General features: G+C 40.4%; 1 protein-coding gene across 5 annotated transcripts in view; it reads left to right on the forward strand.

The window, feature by feature from the left end:
* The window catches only part of KIAA1671 (KIAA1671 ortholog), an 87,192-nt gene that overhangs the window by 56,925 nt on the left and 10,850 nt on the right, over positions 1-19,417 (forward strand). For 2 of the 5 annotated variants that reach the window (XM_056329612.1, XM_056329637.1), the window contains one exon: positions 16,392-16,510. In XM_056329612.1, the coding sequence (XP_056185587.1) occupies positions 16,392-16,510 (119 nt within the window). Of the gene's footprint in view, positions 1-1,238; positions 1,731-10,359; positions 10,574-11,594; positions 11,709-16,391; positions 16,511-19,417 lie in introns of those variants that run through there. The other 3 variants (XM_056329619.1, XM_056329645.1, XM_056329629.1) reach the window with 3 other exon arrangements.

Consider the following 19,417-nt stretch of genomic DNA (forward strand, 5'->3'; position numbering starts at 1 on the left):
ATAAGCAACAGGAATGAGGTGTGGGCGTCCTCCCAGCCTGCCCCGAAGGACTGGGAAGCCTTTCGATGTTGGTGTGAAACATTCCCTAGCAGAGGTGTGGCTCGTGCTTTCCCAAGGAAGGGTTAACATCAGTAAGTACATGTGACATATGCAAACTATGAATCATTCCAATAGATCTGTGCAACTCCTGCCTGCTTAGGCAGCAAGCAGATGCTGTTCCCTGTGGTCGCCATGGTAACCCTGCCTGTACTATAATAAAGCCCAGCCCAGATCCTTCCTTAGGCAGACCTCTGCGGCTGTTCCACCTAGCTCATTGTTCCCGCTCCAGAGAAGAGGCAAGGCAGGGACAGGGAGGAGGGAATGGGATACCAGAGGCAGCGGCAGCTTTCGCCTGCTTGTAACCTCTTGCGCCTGATTCGGGGATCGCCCAGAGCACTGCAAACCTTGCTTGGGAGACAGAGACGGGCTTGCGAACAGCTGTGATATCCAACAGCTTCCTCGGAGTGCATCCCCAGGTTGTGGGAGAGGAGCTGGTGTGTGCAGCGACTTTAATAGGCGTGGGGAAAGTCTCGATGCTGGCTGCTGGTACAGCGTTCTACCATTCCCAGCTACATTCCTCTGTTATGAAGCCCCCCTTGAAGCAGAGGAGCTGATGTCATTCAGAAGAGCTTTTGGCAGGCATTGTGGAGCCAGCAAGTCCGGTCTTGAAGGCAGCAGGCTTGACACGGTTCCCCTTCAGCCTCACTGTGCCTCCTGAGCCTGTGATCTGCATTTCTGGAAGTGAAAATCTTGAGAGTGGTCCTGAAGATGGGAAGACTGGTGAGGAGGGCATTCTGCCGATGCTGATACCTTCCTGCAGAGTTTTTTGGGGAGGAAAATAATTTGGATTTATTGTTCAGAAGATCTAATCATTTTGCTGCTAAATGGATTGTATAGAAGCACCAGAACTTTGTTTAATGTGCTGTTACCTGAAAAGCTGCCAAGCCAGAATAATACAATTTTTTTTATCCTTCTGATATTTCCAGCAAAACAAAAACTTGGCTTAAAAAGGGAGTTGCTTTTACAGCTCTGAAATGAGACAATAAGGGACTAATTCTGTGCTTGTAAATGGACTAATTTCGAGGGACTGTGTCAGGATTTAAACCTTGATTTCTCTGTTTAACATGGCTGAATTAAACATATTTTGATGGAACTCTGGAAATCTGATTGTAAGTAGGAAGAGTCTTTTATTTTTTCCTACTTGACAAATACCAGTCTTCAACCTCACATATCTTTTGTTATTTAAGTATAGAAATATTATGGTGGTTATAGTGTAGTGCTATATACCTTACCTGAAAATATTTTGTAAGTGGAGTCTTTTTTGCGAAATACAATCAGGGCTGTTAAGGAGAATATATTTTACAGTAATTGCAACTGAATATTGATTTCTCATCTCTGCTGGAAAAATGGATTACCTTGGAGACAAACTGACAGTGGCACAAACTCACATGACCCAGTGGATGGGTACAGTGCGGAGATCCTTACAGGAAGCACTAAATTTAGTCACTACTGCGGTTGCTCATGAGCGGACTAGCGGGGAAGGTGGAAGCAGGACTCCCTTCAAGCGGACCTCCTCCTTCAGGCACTTTGCATCCCGGAGCAGAGAGTCCTTCCGAAGGTTTTCAGTGCGGAGTCAGCAGAGGTTTTCCTCTTTGAGGAAGAGGCAGACCAGTTCAGAGCCACCTGAGCTTGTAAGCTATACATCTTTTTGAGACTCTCGAGGTAGATAATGCAAAGCAAAAAACTTGGTTTTGTTGCAGCGTTTTATCTAATGACAAAACCTATGTCGTGTCTACTTTTCAGTGTGAAAATAGCCCCTAAACCACATCCAGGTAGTGGTGTCTGTCTGTCTGCTCCCAGCTGGTTTCTTTCTGCAGCGCAGGTGGATATTTTCATTTGCCAGGGAACACAGTTAACCAAGGTTTTGGGAATGGGGAAGAATGTTGTTGATCTTTTTTAAAGCAGCACGGTAAGGTAGGACAAATACTTGTCTAAAGTTAGAAAAAGAAAGTTAGTCTGAAACTGTGCTTGTGTCAGTTGTTTCAATGCCACAGGTCAGCATGACTTTGAATGTACGTTGGTACTTGTAATTTTTCAGTAAAAATATGCCTGAGGCTAATCTTTTAAAAGGACTGATGTGCTGTCACTCTGCAGTCAATGATAAATAATCATTATTCTCCTCTTTTATTGAAAAAGAGGTGTTTTTCCTCAGTATAATTGCTGCCTTGTCATGAAATAGAAGTTATACTACCAGCGTGACTTGTGAGAACCATAGTGGGGTGGAGGCAGGTTGTAATTTCATGGAAGCAAAGGAAAGGCTGTTGGTTAACAACTGTGTGCCACAAAGACCCCCCTCCCTTTTTCATTAAATGCCTTTCCTAGTTTCTAGGCTATTTTCAGGAGGGACGGTCTGTGTTAAATAGTGTGGCAAAGTGGTGGAGGAAAGGTGGTTGTGCAGAGAAAGCCCTTCCTTGGGCGAAAGGGGTGCGGGCTCTTGCAGCTGGGCAGGGGTCTGCCGCTCCTTGCAGCCGTTATTTGACATCCCCTGTTTCTAGTACCAGTAAATAATGCAAAGCAGCAGTGTTTTTAGGTGATGGTGTGAGAAGTAAACAAATTGGGTTTATTCTGTTTTACTTCATGCAGAGTAGCCTAAACTAGTGATTTAAGTTTTACCTGAAACTGATGATTTAAGACTGACGCTTGAACTACAGGCAGTGGGTGTACTGTGTTGACTTGAGTGGGATCAGGACCAAAGCTTTGGTACCAGTATGTTGGTAAAGCCTGAACAGTTTGCGCTCTGAAGTGGCTGAAATGTTTTGGCTTGTTTGTTTGTTTGTTTTCCTTAAAAAAAAAACAACCAAAAAACAACCCAAGGTAGTAGTGGTTCATTGTAAAGTGTAAATACGTAAAGTTCTGGTGTGGCCTCACGTAGTTTTCGTTCACTGAATGATTGAAGGTAAAGTTGCATTCCTTGGGCAGGTGTGGTGTTTGTGTACAGGCTATTTCCAGTACTTTTTATCAGTTATGGTTACAGCATTTTTGTCCTAGCTTGCTATTAATCTCCTGTTTGGCTGCACTGCAAAAGAAAATATTGTCCAATGAGCACAAAAGAATGACGAGGAAAATATTTGGTAACCACTGTTACCCTGTTAGCATGGTGAGGTTGTGTTGATTTCTTTTTTAAGCTGGTATTTTAGATTTATTAGAATCATCTGAATAAAAAACTTGTTTAAAAGAAGTGAAGACTTAAAAGTGGAAATGTGGAACCTACAGAGGACGGCTGTACTACTTTCCTTACACTGAACTGCTTATAGAGCAGAAATTGTGAGACACAGGATGACCTCTTCACTTAATTCACTGGTGACAGCCACTGGAGCTGCTGTTCCTCTGTTTCAGCAGTAATTTTGCATGTGCTTGGTGTATGCGTTAATTTGGTGTAACTTGTGCCCAACTCTTGTGGTCAGCCTTAAGGTCTCAGCACTTGTGAAAGTTTGCAGTTTGTGCCGTTGCGTCTTTGCAGAACAACTTGTGAATATGGACCATGAGCTATTATTTCTTTTTTTATTTTTTTTTTAATCTGGCTGGAACAGTGTCCTGGTTGTACTTAGTCCTTGGAGCTACTGACATTTTTTTACAGAACTATGGAATTAGTATATAGCATGTAGTCCATCATAAACTGACCTCTGTTGTTTTAGGGATGTAATGTCAAGTAGTCACTTGGCACTGATAGTTCAGTGATGCAATTTTTAAACAAGGAGCAGCTGAGCCCTCTGCCTTGTGAGCCAGCTGCTGCCATGAGCCCGACACAGCAAGAGCCAGTGGCTTTCAGCTCCCATCCCTGCTGTCACGGGTGGCTGCTGGCAGAGAACTTTGCATTGTACAAGACTGAGAAACCTGGCAAAACTCAAGTCAAACAACACAATTTAAGATAGTGTGAGTAAACTTAACCGATAAATGCCTTGCTGCTGGGGTTGAAGGTAGTGGAGGTGTGAAAGTGCATTCCACTGCATCAGTGTAGCTCTCTGTCCCCTTTCATGACTTTGGTGGACTTCCAGCTTAGATACCAAGGGAAATAATAGGTTACAGCTTGTATGGATCTCCTGTCACTGATTCAGGTATCTTCTAGAGGAATTAAGAACACTCATCCATTTATATGTGTATCTGTGGCTTTTTAAAAAAATGCTTGGGCTCAAAAATTGTCTTGTTTTCTGTTTAGTGCTGTACTTAAGTTGCTATCCTGTGTTTGTAGTAGCTTTTATGGCAAAGGGCTAATGTTCTGCATGCTGTCTGCTGGATCCCACAGTGGGAAAACTTGGGGCTGTTCTGTTGGGAACTGCACCTGGGTCAGACCTGTCTTTTTAAATGTGGGGAAACTGGCTGGTCAGCACCTTATTAACCACATACCATGATGTGTTTTAGTTGGTAACTACTCCAAGCTGTGTAGCTGGGAAAAGGCTCATGGATATCGCTTTTTTTTTTTCTGGGTTGCAAGAGAGATTTTTATCCTCTACAGAGGAGCTTTAGGACTGGAGTGAAAGGGAGTTGCTGTAATTGGTTACTTCCTTGCTGGAGGTCATAAATGTAGGAATGGGGCTGTGAGAGAGGGGAAATAATTTTCTTTTCAAACACTTCTCTTTAACAGGTCAGGGATTATGTATTCGCTTTGTTTTTCTGTTCGTACCTTGTCATATTTTCCTATTCCATGTCTGGCAGGGCTGACTTTCTACCCATTCCCATCTCTGACGTTGGTTGTTTCTCTGTGGCGCCGCAAAGAGGAGGTTCTGCAGCAGATTCCTCAGGAGGGGAGGCTGGGTGGATATACCTTACTTAAAATGTAATCCTCTAGTTTTTCTGTGGGAACTGGTCTTTATACAGAGGACACTGTGAATTTAGTTTGTGTCTTAATCTCTTCTAACATTTTTTTTAATTAAATTCAATTGCCTTGAATTACACTCTTAACTCAGGGCAATCTGATTCTGCATCTAGAGAAAGTACAGCCACGTTTTAAGGAATCACTTAAAAGCTAGGATGGTCAAGGGATAAAATGACCCTGAGAGCTAAAACTAATTCTTGTGGTTCTCAAACCCAACAGTTGATCTGTCAGAGTTTAATATATGCAGATCTGCAAATCACAAACAGGAGTGCAGGAATAATTCTTATTTTAAATATCTTCACTGGTATATTCAAAGGCAGACTGTTTATTTTTCCCTGTAGTACTCCTATTAATGTTTCCATTGAAATGGACTACTTTGTCATTTGTCCTGCTTTCATTCATAACACAAACCCCTGAGCACACTGTTTTTCTCATCAATTCCTGTTGCCCAGCAAGCTTTTCCTTCCTCTCCTTTGCTTTGTGATAGCCTGTCCATGTAGCCATGTCTTCAAAGCTAGTCACTGTCCTTTTTGTTTCCACTGAAACTGAATTTAATTGGTCTGAGAATATTTTCTACAAATAGATGCAATATAGTGTTCTTATATTTAATTTAAGGGAAAAAGGTGTCACCATGGAGTGAAGAAACTTAGTGACTGCTGCACCCCTGAATGCCTGGGCCCTGGTATGCTGTTACAGGTCACCTGTGTTAAAACTGGCTGCACATAATGACACAGGACCGATTTTAATTGCATCGTTATTCTGGCATATTAGTATCAGATCTGGGAATCTGTAGCTTATCTTGCAGAATTTTTCACTTAACTTCCATTTAAAAGATTTCTCTGTAGATTTTTTTTTTCCCTGACATTTTTATTGAGGCTTTTTTTCCATTTTTCATCTCATGTCACCAGCTCAGTGTCTTTGATGTAATAGGAACAGACATACTTTCTTTAAACGTTGCCTCTGTTTCACTCATGATAATATCAGTCATGTTTCAATTACAGGTATGCTGTCTGGTTTCACAGCCAACACTATTAGTCCTAGATCTGAAAGTTTGTTGCCATACAATAAAAACTGCATAGTTGTTTAATACCCTCAGTTCCTTAGCTAGCCCCTTACACCACTACTAAGAAAGTGTGGCAGTTTGTTTCTGTGTTGGCAGTTCAACTGCATTCAGACTGCAAGTGTGAACAACAAAGCTGTGGAAGATCTCAGAGGTGTTTCAGATTCTTAGGGAGAAGATTTTGAAATAGAATGGGAAAGATTAATTCTGTGGCTCTTTGGGCTGTTAAGTAGTTGATGTGTTTTATGTGAGTTGATCTGATATGTACGAAAAATAATACTGAAGTGCGTTTAAGTGTGGTTTGCTTTCTGGTGTACTGGTCAGTTGATGAAAATGATCTTTTCATTCAAGCTGATCTGACAGCATCACAGTTATTTTGTTTGAATTCAGTTTTAATATAATTAAATACTATAATTAAAAAAATATTTAATATAATTAAATAAGGATGCAAGTAGAGTATGTTGTTTGCCTGCATGTGTCCCACATGCTGGGAGGGCACTTGGCGCTTCAGAGGGGTTTTGTTGCATCCTGCAGCCCTTTCACTATCATCCTCTCTGCTAGAGGCTGAAAGTCCTATCTTGTTTTTTTCTGATCTTCTCAGATGTTTCTTTCTAAGCCAATATAAGCTTGTGCATTCAGCTTGTTTCTTGGAAAAGTTGCTGGATGACTTTTTCTGTTTGAGTAGGATCCTGCTGAGGAGCGGGTGAGGGACGAAGAGCACTGTTAAAACCTGGTTTGAATTATACACGTGCCATTCACCTGCACATCACCTGGGATTGTATCTCTGCTTTTAAAAGAGCATTGATCTGTACTATCAGTTTTGATTTTACCCAAGATCTGACTGCAAATGTTTGTCCTGTATCGGAAGCATCCTTCACAAACTATTTCTAAAAAGGAAGTAATACAAGTTGGCATTTTTATTCTGAGCTTGGCTATTTTGATACAGACCCTACAACAAATAGCTGAGCTATTTTTTTCCTAATATTCCCTGAAAGCACAATGACTTTCTCTCAAAAATACTGGGTTTGGTACTATCAATGAATAGAACTTTATCTTTAAGTTTCCAGAGAGCTGTTATGGTAGTGTGAAGCATGTTTGCAGAGAGCACGCTATTAAAAATGAGTTGTTTGTCTCGTTTCAGGGTGGGGGTGAGGAGTAAAGCTGTTCACTTTAATTAATGAAGATACAAGGGCCAATGCTGAAACAGTGCATGCTTTTGCATTCTTAATAACTTTTCTTTGGTTTAACAAGCCATGAACATAGCTGGCAGCATAAATCTGGGCCATAAAAACCATCGTGATGGACATCTAGTATACTGCCTTTGTTGTTCCCATGTTATTTTGACAGGAATAATCACTTAAACGACTTTACTCTGTGATTTTGCTTAGACTGGCTGCAAGGAGTTGATTTTTGTTGTGTTCTTAAAGCATAAGAAAAGAACATAAATATATTTAGAGCTGGTAATTCTGTGCTCATTCACCTTGCGCTTTTTTTTTTTTTTTTTTTTTCCCCTCCCCCCTAAACACTTAAGTTTGCTTTCAGGGAGCAGTAAATTGCATTAAACAAAACCATCACTGAACACAACTGTTAACACTGGCAATCCATTTTTATTAACATCTTGTAACATTGTGATAGTTTCAGGAAATACTAGTGGTGTTCACTGGGGGGGGGGTGTGTGTTTTGACTGCTCTCTTCTAAAACATCTTCTGAGTTGTCTGAGATTTTTGTTTAAAGAAGCAGTGCACAGTCTCCAAAGTCTGCATGTTTGTTATTCACTTGTTGTCAAGAAATCCTGTCACTTTCTGTACATCTTTAAATCTAGGCTTTAAACTACAGAGCACTTTTTCCCAGGAATGTTTGTTTGGAGTTTAACCTATGTCTTATGTGGAAAAACATTAACTGTGCTGAAGAGCTGTGAAATAAAATATTTCAAGTAGGAGGTGTTGATTTCAAGTATGTAGCTTTTCAAAAAAAGCAAATATATTCACTTCCTAGCATAACAGTATAAAATTGTCTTGTTCTGGCTTGTGTCTCTTGCGATGTTGAAGATGAGGGATCCTGTTCAACTCCTGGTGCCAACTTTTATTAATGCTGATAAGTTACGCATGCCCTCTGGGAGAGAGTGGATTCCTCTGTCTAGGTAGGAGAGCACTATTCTGCTCAAAATCTTCCTGATGGACAGGCTGGCATGCCTCTGGCTCTGATCCTGCTGGGTTTGGTTTCTTGGGGTTTAACTTCTTTTTAGCTTGACTGCCTAAGGCTGAAAAGGAAAGTGTTGTTATAGAAGGCATTTTAAAGATGTTCCCAACTATTCCCTGTGCTCTGCTTTGGTTTTCTGCTTGCCCACTTCTCAGAGGAAGTTGCCATGGCTCACTCAGCCCTAGCAAGGTATATATTTAGAATTCGGTTCTTGTCTGCTTTTCTCACATAAGTCAACCTCTGCTCTATCTTCAGCCTTACACTGAAACCACATGGTACGTGTGTGGTGAGTGTTTGCAGCAAGTCATAGCAGTTCTATTTTCAGGGTATAAAAAATGACAAACGCTAAAATGTCTTTGAAATCCTCAATGAAGCCAGGAGGTTACCTTCACCGAGAGTCACTGGAAAAGCAGTGAATAAATTTCATTGCATGATGGTAACCAGATTCCTGGTGAAACTTCAGATTACTTTGGCCACGTTTCTGTTGTGGCCAGACTGCTGTGCGTAGACTTTGGGTCTCTCTGTGGTGCTGCTGCCTTTCAAACCGTGAGTCTGTCAGCTGGACCTGGCTCCTGGGAGGCACAGCAGAGCTGGGGCTCATGAGTGAAAGATCCATTAATAGAGAAGAAGCGATTAGCTGAAGACTGGCAAGCAGGGGAAGTAATTTTGTATGTTCAAAAGGTGTGGGAGATGCTGGGATTTGGAGAGCTGTGATAGACTCTTGGGGGTTCAAGTTTAGGCTGGAAAGGTGTTGCTGGGAAATGCTTTTTGAACTTGAGTAAATTATTGAACTTGCTGGCAATGATTTCCTCTGGCTGCTTTGCCACTGTGTGCAATGAACATTTTGTGCTGGTGTGGCCAGAAGGATCCCTGTCAGCTCTGCACTAACGCACTTGTTAAATCATTTGTTGTGTTTAGATCTGCACCGTTTGTGTGTTTTGATTAGGGTGAAAATATTTGTACTGTAGCACAAGGCATATACACGTTTCAAAGGGATATACGTTAAATACAGTGGATTAGGTTTGGTTCAATTCAGTTCAAATACAGGACTGTGAAGCAAAGTTTTGCTTCTAAGGTTAAGACTGGCTTTCTTATTAGCAAGGCCGTAAGACTAGTGATAAGGGCTGTTGTGGGTGTGGTATAAAGCTTTTTAAAGGAGAGCAGCTGAGCTAACACTATACATGGGATATGTAGCAGCTTGGGATGTTCTTTGCCCTCTCCACTCAGTTGCTGTCTGGTACCAGCTGTTCACAACTTACTCTTCCTTCTGTTTTCTTCCTTGGGGTTAGGGGCTGGGAGGAACACTTAGCCATCTCCTTATTTCTGCAGATGTAGGTCTGCTTTTCTGCAATTTTTGCCATGCCTTTCCATGGAAAAGGGGCTGGGATTCAGGCTTGTGCATCAAGGTGGGAAGCTATGAAAAGGTGGAGAATTAAACCAGTCACCCTCTAAAAACAACCCATCTATCATAAGGTAAATGCTGTCAGCTTTTAACATTAGGGGTATAATTGGTTGTTGGTTATCATATCCTACTGGAAGATATGGCCGAGACAGCCCTAGGTTGCATAGCAACAGCAAGGATGTAGTGGCTGATATCATTTATGAGAATGTTTTATACCATGGGACTTGGTATGTACTCCACTACACATGGAAAAATTAAACATTTATTATGTAAAGGTTTGTTGAGTCGAGCAGTATAGATCCTTAGGATGTAACAGTGCTAAATACATTGTGTGAGCGCTTGCAGATGCAGGTGGGGGCAGCTGGGGCGTGCCTGTGTTTCCCCAGGTGTATGCTCATGCACCCCTGCTGCAGCTGTGGTTTGCCATGTTAAACCAGCTTGTCCTCTCCAGGCCAGAAAGACACTGGAGCCAGTGGGACATGGCTCTTGAGCAGACGTCGAGGTTGCTCACTGCAGTCTCCTTCCCTGCTGGCAGTGGTGGAGGTGGCCTGTGTAACAATGTAAAGACCTTGAGGTTATGAGATTAATACAATTACTTTTGTCACTGCTCTTAGGCTTGGTCTCCAGTGTTTGTAAAGTGCTTCCTTGGTTTGAACATACTGTGCTGAATTGGGTATTGGGAGGGCTGGTGAAGTCATCATGTATGATGCCTGTGGGTGGAGCCTGCACTGGAGGTCTCTAAACTTTCCTCATCAGTGAGATCAGAAAGAAAATGTACAGTTCCTGGAACTGTTTATCTGTCACTGCAGCATGGAGGGTGGGGTGGGAGGCAGAAAGTGCTGCCTTCTGCCTGGGACACTACACTAAGGCAGTTACTCCTTTCAACAACTTATTTAAACACTGAGTTGGTAAATCTCCTCACCTGATTGCTTGGAACTAACTGGAGTGTTGGTCTTGAACCATGACTTACTACCTGTGGGCACCAGTAGTTCGCTGGCTAGTAAGTATATATGGAAATCCTGGGATGCTGATGCCACAAAGTTCAATTTCCCACTTGCTGTGTTGATGTTTGGATACTTAGAAAAAACACATGGGTTGTGAAATGTTGTATAGTTTCTAAGGCCCTTGTGCTGGGTTTGTTTTTTTTTGGTGTTGGTTCATTGGTTTTGATGTGGTGTTATGTTTGTGATAATTCTGTTGGTGGTCGAAAATACATAGTTGACTTTTTAGTAATAAACCTTGAAATCATTAGAATAATCATAGAATAATTCAGGTTAGAAAGGAGCTCTGGAGGTCTCTAGCCCAGTATCTGACTCAAAGCAGAGTCAACTATAAAATGATGGAATTTTTTTTTAATAGAATAAGGTATATTGCCATCTTCCTGGTATATTGCAGGGGAACAACTGGGACTGCGTTCTGGGTTTGTAAGGACTTGTAAACTCTCCTTAAGTGCAGTGTTGCACTTAAGGGGCAGGGGAGTTCTGAATATGGGCAATTTGACCAAACATCTGACTACTTTTCATTAAAAAGAGAAGAGAGGAAAAAAAAAAGGAGGGGGCAGGGGGAAGATTTTCAAGAAATCAGCAAGAATTTTTCTTTCTGAGTTTTGTGTTAATGAGGCAGATGGTCAAAACTTCATTCCATTGTGCAATTACCTATTCATATTCAATTTATGCCAGTAGATTTTAACTTTTAATTTTTTCACGTCAAGCTGTGGGGTGTCATTTTGGCTGTCTGATGTCTCTGTCTCTTTTGCAAACAAAGATATTTTTGAAACTGTCTGTGAGGATTCTGACTCATGAGATCTCTTTCAACTGGCATTCTTCATATGCCAGGTCTTTATTTCACATCAGCGCAGAAGTGTTTTTCACATAAATGTATGCATTCTTTCTTAGTTACGGTTAATTTTTGTGCTGGTAGGACCAATATTGTATGTGCATCATTTTCAGGAACTGGAAATTGCAGGAGTAATCAGCTCTGGACTGCTGCCAAACCCAGCTTAATTCCAAGGGAGTACTGAAAGAGGCATAATCATAATGTCTCATTTTAGAAGAAGAACTAGAGGCAGATCAGTATACAACTCAACTGTTTTATTTCATGTGAAAATTAAGTTGATTTTGTTCCTGGCTACTGATGTAAGTGTTTTAAGTTAAAGATTGAGGCGTGGAGAATTACAGCATTTGAATACTGGATTGAGAGCAGTATTTATTTGATTGGGGAGATTTTTCTGTGCTTACAAATAAGAGAATTCCTAATTTTGGTTTATCTTGTGCTCTAAGAAGACACCAGACCCCTCTTTTTACTGCTTTTTCCTTTGATATGTCTGTTACTGTATTATGAATATTCTGTTTATTGAGGAAATGGCTGTATCTGGCCTAGCTTCACACATTGTACACCACCTCTTTTGGACTTTGGGTTGGATAGAGAAAGAGAACGGCTCACACATATTAGCACAGGTTTGTTGAGTTAATAGTGGGTAGTTGTCTCTTACAGAAGAAAAGGTTTTCTGTTCAGAGCAGATATGTTCTTGAGGGCAACAAAAGTCAAAGCCAGATATGTCAGTTCTTTATCTTGCAGGATCTCTTGCTCTATAGTACTTACACATTTAAAAAAGGAAAATACTGTTTTCATCCATCTGAAGAAGTGAGCTTTAAGTTAGGATTTAGGCTAGGGAACAAAGTATGAAGCAGAATCTGGTCATGTTTGGGAACAGTACATGTTGGAAAGTATTTTGTTCTTTCTTGTCCCAATACTTGGGTAAAAACTGGCACCTTATTGTGCCATGGGATGCATTGCAAGGGGCTACTAGGCAGTAGGCAGGGTACTTTGATCTGTCTTCTGTGGTTTTATGTAAATTAATGTGATACAGGGCACTGTGGGATGTGTGATATAATGGGCTTGTGACAGACCTGAAAATTGTCACTCTAGTACATTCAGTAAAGCTTACATTATTTTTGCATCTGTCATATGTTTTAAAGCTCCCAATTTGTAATCCCAGTTTGTTCTTCATTCATGGTCTTTGTAACACCAGGTTGTTCCAAGTAAAATGTTAATGCCAGAAAATGCAAATGTATCTGTATGATCTAATCTGAGTTGCTTGCGTCTAAAAGCATCTCAGCCATAAAATGCAATGGTATGTATGTATAGTTCTCAGAGAAATTGTGTAATTTTGACTGGTATTTAAAAAACCAAAAGTTTAATAGCAGCTATCAAGTGCTACCCAAGGATTATAAAGGCTGAAGGAGGATGGAGGTAGAGAAAGTTATCACTCCGTTTTTTTATTTTACTTTTTTGACTAGCCTCTACTGTTTTTTAGAAATAAGCTTATAGTTACTGAAGGTAAACATTTTGAAAACAAAGGGAATGGACTTTTCCCAGGCACGTCCAAGGTCCCGATGGCCAGTGCTTCTGTATTACCAGATTGCCTTTAGTTTTTCTGGAGGGCAGTGAAGATAATGCAAGAGAGATCTTCAAAAGAAAACCTAAACCTTATCATTCTTATGCTTGATAGTAATCACATGCTGTGAAGAATAATCTTTATAGTTTGTTGTCCCTTTCTTCTTCAACATATCCTACCTACTCCAGGATGCACAGGCTATAAATTGCTTTTCTGTGTCACCCTCGGATACCTCCTCCACAAGCTGGGGATGGGATCAGCTCCTCTTACTTCTCCCTATTTCAGTCGTAGTTGGAACCTTTTCTCTCTCAGCTAGCTGGCCAGGTTATTATACCTCATCAAATTCTCTGTGGTTCTTCTCAGCTGGTAGAAGCCAGAGTCTTTAAATAGTTTAGGCCTAAGGAATGGTTTGTAGACTTCAAAGAACATTTGTTTTTTCCAGCTAGTCATTGGGTCAGTTAAAAAGTGTGGACTGAAAGGGATCATCAGGGAAAGATTGTGCAGCTGCCTTCTGAAGTAGCTTCCTCCAGAAGCAAAATGCAATAGCATTACTCAATGTAACAAAGTAATCTGCTAGAATTTGGAGTGTCATATTCTTGACTTCTCAGTTTGTTTTACTGAATTTATGTTCACAATGTCTACAGAAGTAGCAATTTTATTTCTTTTTCAGGCTTGTTTTGGCTTTAGCATAGAGAATTGGTATCTGAGTGTTAATTCTGTCATTTTGGCTATAAAACCACATCTTAAAGTTCAAATATATATCACATCAAGTAAAATGTTGCCTGAAATGGAAGAATACGTGCTGATCAGTTTGCAATGTAAAATTTTAGTAAGAATTACTGAGCCTTCAGATGAGCAATATATTTGCATCTAATTTTTTTCCTGTAGCTGCCAAAATGGTATTATCTGGATTGTCCATGCTTTCTTCTTACAAACATCACAGTCGTGATAACACAACACTTTTTGTAAACAATGTCTCCCCAATGCAATAAAATGAAGTTGTTTTTCAGCTGCTTCCATTCCTGTTTCTAAGCTTTTTAGACTGTTTCTAGCTAGAAACAAGTAACAATTTAATACATACCATGCACAGAGGTAATGGACTTTAGTCGTAGCAGGTGGAAAACACTGACTTCCAACAAAAAAGAAGAGGTGGTTGTGTCTGTTGGGTCATATTCTGTTGGGGCAGCAAGTGTCCCCCTGGGGTGCTGAGCAAGGGCTGTGGAGGCTGTGTGCTGCCACTAAGGCTGCCAGGTGCTGCAGCTACAGTGCTTGATACAGCTGCAACTGTTTCTGTGCAGAAAGTGGCAAAAGTTGATAAATACTTTGTGTGCATTGATTATAAAAATGTGGTAATGTGTAGATTGGGATTGAAAAAAATTCATAACAAGCATCAGGTTGAAAAAAAAAGAAAAAAACAACCACAAACAAACCGCCAACCTGAACTAGGATAGACAGTGGGGAGGAAAGCAAGAATAATGATTTGCGTTTGTTAGTGCCTTTCCTAGAAGTGAATCAAGTGGCCACCAAGTAACAGCAGAAGGCTGAGCCCAGGAGTGTTAGTTTAACCCCTGGTGCAGGCATGAAATCATGAAGCTACGGAAGGACTCTGTGGAAAGCAAAACATATGCCTGAGCCAAGCAGTAGGAAATGCCCTGTGGTTTCTGAGCTGTACAGGACTATTTCCCTGCTACTCGCCTAGCTGTTAAGAGGTGTGTGCAGTGCTCATTGCTAAAAGCTGGTATGGAATGGGCTGAAAAATGTTAACAACTCAGCTTGCCTCTGGGCTTTACAGGTATGTGTCTCTATATAAAGTGTAAGAGTTACTACCAGGGAATTATTAGGCAATGGGAACATCTGGAAGATGAAAAACAGGAAACTTGGGTTTCTTGCAACACACAACCCAAGCCTTACTTGAGTATTGCAAACTGGAATTTTAGACTGTCTAGTAATGGTGCATTGTAATAGTTGGAATAAATGGTGGAGCCTTTTGGTGTTTATTTCACTCAGCATTAAAATAGAGCACTGTCAGCAGCGAAGAGCATGACGGAGCTAGAGAGTGGCAACGGCTGGTAGTATGGTTGGGGAAATAAGCAACTTGTAGCAGAAGATGCAAGCATTGTAGGATTCAGTAGCCAAGTATCAGTATTGGTGAATTATTCTTAATGTCAGTATTTTTATAGTTTTAAGATAGTATTCTTTAGGTTTACAAAATTAAGGACGCAAGAAAACATGCAATCTCTTTTTTTTTTTTCCTTGTTTTCTTCTTTTCCCTGGTAATATTAAGGAATCCCAGTTCACTGAGTATGGTTGTTACTTTGTGTGTGCTGCCTGAAGTGAAATAGGTGTGTTGGTAGTTTCCACCAGCATGTTCTGCTAGGTGGGTTTGAGGTGGTGGGCGGGTGTTTTGATGGGTTGGTTGTGTTTTTTCCTTTTTTTATATAAAGAGAAAAAGCTTAGGACATGTAGAAAACAGTGCAATGTGCTGTTAGATGAGATCTTCATAAGCAAAGTTGATACAGCACTGAAAGCCATACTTGCATTTGTTTGGGATAATGAATGCAAAAGGGACCAACGTTTAATTATCTACACACAATGTATTATTTCAGTAACTGTTGAACTTCAGTATGTAACTCAATACAATGGTAAAACAAAAGGTGCAGCAGTGTTATGTTCTGGAGCATGTTAACATAGATCTGCTGCAAATCTAGGGTGCCAGCAGCAGCAGCTGACCCACTTCTCTCCCCTGAAAGGGAAGGGTCTTCAGATGCAATGTTCTCTCTTAGAAAGTAACATATCTATGAAATAAAAATACTTAGGAAATGAGAGGACAGAGTAGAACACAGGAAAGAACCACTGGAGTCTGTCCTTCTATGTTGTACATAGTGTTTGAAATTTACACTAGCACACGTCAATTTGTCAAAGGCTTTCTAGTGTCTGCCACTATGCTTACTTATTTATGCTTTATTATTTTGAATGTCTTCCCAAGAAAGCCGGGGAGGGGTGGGGGGGAGGGGGGGAAGTCCTTTTATTAAATCCAGGAAAAGAGCAGTAGAGTTGATGGGAGATGTATGCTTGGGGAGATTAAATGTAGTTCCCAGCAGAATTCTTCGTGTTTGCATAGGTGCTTCTAAAAACCTTGTGCAACCTGGGATAAGGATAATGTTAAAGCAATATGGAGTTACTAAAACCAGGGAGTCAGTTCTGGCCTCTAGAACTGGTGATTTGCCCAGGAAAATAGTGCTTATTTTATAGAGAATCATTGCTCCAAGTTCATAGCAGTTTTCCTTGTTTAAGTTTATTCCCTGTTTTGTGTTGACCAAGCTTAACTGGTAGATTCAAAACCAGTATTGCAAATACAACCTGTTAATCATTTAGCTAAAGGATAAAAGACTGATGAAATGTTTCAATTGTTTCCCTGCAGGATCAGCTGAAGCAATGCTTCTCCAGGCAGCCCTCAGGAGCGAAGGACACGGACACGCTTGTGCAGGAGCCCGACAGCCAGTATGGCACCTGGAACGAGCAGCGGCACAGTGGGGACAGGTGAGGCTGAGCAAGGTCCCCTCTGCCATGCGTGCAAGCTTTTCCTTCGTAATGAGAAGAAAAATTTGGGTGTATGTGTGTGACATGGGTGCACATGTATGTTTCTTCTAAAGTTGCATGTTCATTTTCTTTAGTCTATAGGTGTGGAAATGTTTCTTTGATATCTACAAATTGCAATAAGTTTTGAAATGTAAACTCAATCCTCCAGTGAGAATGCAGTATCACCACTTTCATAAGCAATGACAAAACCTGCTTGGACTGGAATAGGTTTAACAAGTCTGCTAGTGATTGAAACACAAGTTAGATGTTATTTTTTTTTAGTGCTAAAATGGTAGAAGAGACATGAGAATAACAGTTTTTCTTGAGAAATACATCAAATGGCTTTGATGAGATTAGCAGAGGTAGTAAAACTTCTTTTATTCTTTGTATTTTTATGTTTGTAATTATAGTTAGAAATGTACGTTTTCACATTTAGAAAGTGATAACCTGCTTGTGCCTCTGGTGGGCAGAAGTAGGGTTCTGGGAAGATTTTGCTAAAACTGTCTTGATTTCCTCCCTCTCAGGTAGGTAAGGAAGTGTCTGATTATGATTAGACAGGGTACGCTAACAGTCTTGGGGTTTGTTTTAAATATTTTTATAAATTTGGTCCTCTTCCATACCAATCAGCACTGCCTTTAAGAGCTGTGCTACCAGATGGGCTGAATGGCAAAATCCATTTGAAACGGGTGCTCTGAATGCCAGGCAGCTGCTCCAACAGCAGGATGACACGCAGTGCACTGCCAGATAAATCCTGGGGTACAATGTCCCCGTCTCACTGACTCTGAAGCGTTTTAGTGTGGTGAAATGGAGGATGTAATGGAATGTCAGTTGAATGAAAGATAATATTACTGATGCTTTTTTGTTAGTAAAATGATGTAATGAAATAAACCTGGAGTATTAAGTATGAGGGTTTTTATAATTTACACCTCTTGTGTAAAGTACAGCTTGATCTTTGCTGTTTGAGCCAATATCTGCTCAGTGTAGTATGAAAATAGCATTTTATCTGGGTTTTTTAATGTTATACATGTTAAGATCATACAGCAGACATTAGTGTCAGTTATGTTTGGTGTGTTCTGCACTTGAGAACTGTGTTCTATAAATATTTTATTGCTTATGAAATCAGGGTAGGTTTCAGCTTGAAGTTCAGTGAACTATGTGACATGCCAACAGTGACATCCAAACCTTCTGTAAAATAACTTTGATTTCAGTATGTTATAGACAGTTTCTGAAATCTGTTTTGTAACAAACGTGCTTGTCTTGGCTCCAAAACAGACAGTGCTGGAATGTTATTTCAAACCTGGAGAATTCTTCCTAATTAGAAAAGCTCCACCTAAAAATTCTGGTTTATTGAAGTATTGAACTCAATCCCCATGTCTTGGAATTTTGTTTCCGCTGTAAGAAATATTTAGTTTTGGGGTTTTTTTTATAGCATGACAATGACAGACACAAATAGTAACTTTGTGGCATTTTGCAACCCCCTTTTTCTGCTTTATTTTGACTTCCAGTTCATTGTCGGGAATGACTGGTATATTCAATTCAGGCACTTGGAAAGGGGTAAGAGTAACATGCTTTTAAACATTAATAAGGGAAATCTTCCTGGAATATATTGAAACTGCATTTTGTTTGCAGTTTATTTTTTATCAAGTAGAAGGCCTCTGCCAGGACAAGTGCAGGCATTCTCTTCCTCTTGCCATGGGTGATTCGAACACACCTCTGCATTCGGCCCACAGGCAGGAACTTACAGGATACTCTGATAATTCAACTTTCCTGTTTTGCCTTACTCACTTCCCTTAAGACTTTACGTGTTGTTGTATTCCTCACGCACCCCATACGCCTTTCGGCCACCAGCTGAACCCATGGCTGAGGGAGCGCTGGGAGCAGGGTACCCAGGGAGCAAATGGGAACGCTGCAGCAGTAGGGACAGAACAGTGTCACCAGCCTGCTGGTGGTGTGTTGGAGGAACTTCCAGTTTCTGGCATTTTCCAGTATTTGAGTCGTGGAGTGATTATTTTAGCCCCTTTAGGAGTGTTTCATGAACGCATCAGTGAATGAGCTCCTTCTCTCTGAGAGAGGAAGGGAATTTTAAAATAAAAAGTCATAATGTGGCAACAGGATAAACATGGTCCTGCTCCTAGATAAGCTTCTAAGAAGGTGAAGGAAGGATCATTTTCAGCTAAACTTAATCACTGGTAGAATAAACAGAAGGGGCTGCTCTTGGCTGGTGGCAACAGGCTTTGGCAAATAACTTTTCAGAATGGAAGGAGATGGTTTAATTTGGAGGCATTAATTGGATTTTTCTTAGCTTATCGAAAAGGTTTTATTTTTTTTTTCTCAAGTGCTTTAGTAAGCTTTTCCAAGTTGACACCATAGAAAATTCTTACTTTTAGATTGCAGCAGTCTTCATAAGGAAAAATGATTCTTTTTTACAGAAAAGGAACCGTGTTTTTAGGTGATGGATATATACAGCTCTGACTTCATAAGATTTTAGTTATTTATTTCTTTAAATTCTTGAAGCTAGGCTACAACAAAGTTTCAGAAACAAAGACCTACTATAGTATCAGCTACCTGTAATAAATGGGAATCTGTAGTTATGGAATACGAAAGGTCATTTCTGAATTGATGTTATTTCTTGTGTGATGCCCTAGGCAAAGTGACAGCTGCCTTTTGATTCTAACTTTTCAGCAGCATAAAAACCAGCATCCCTTTACTTTTTCACTCCTAATTTCATATAATGAAGCAACACATTCTTTATGGCCTCTTCGCACTGTCTTGCTAAAACTAATTAAATTTAATTGCAATTGAAAGTGAAGATTGATCTTAGTATATTGCATATTTGTGATAACCATTCTACTGAAATTTGTGTCCACT

Source organism: Falco biarmicus, chromosome 1, assembly GCF_023638135.1.
Source record: "Falco biarmicus isolate bFalBia1 chromosome 1, bFalBia1.pri, whole genome shotgun sequence".
In the NCBI taxonomy this organism is placed as follows: domain Eukaryota; kingdom Metazoa; phylum Chordata; class Aves; order Falconiformes; family Falconidae; genus Falco; species Falco biarmicus.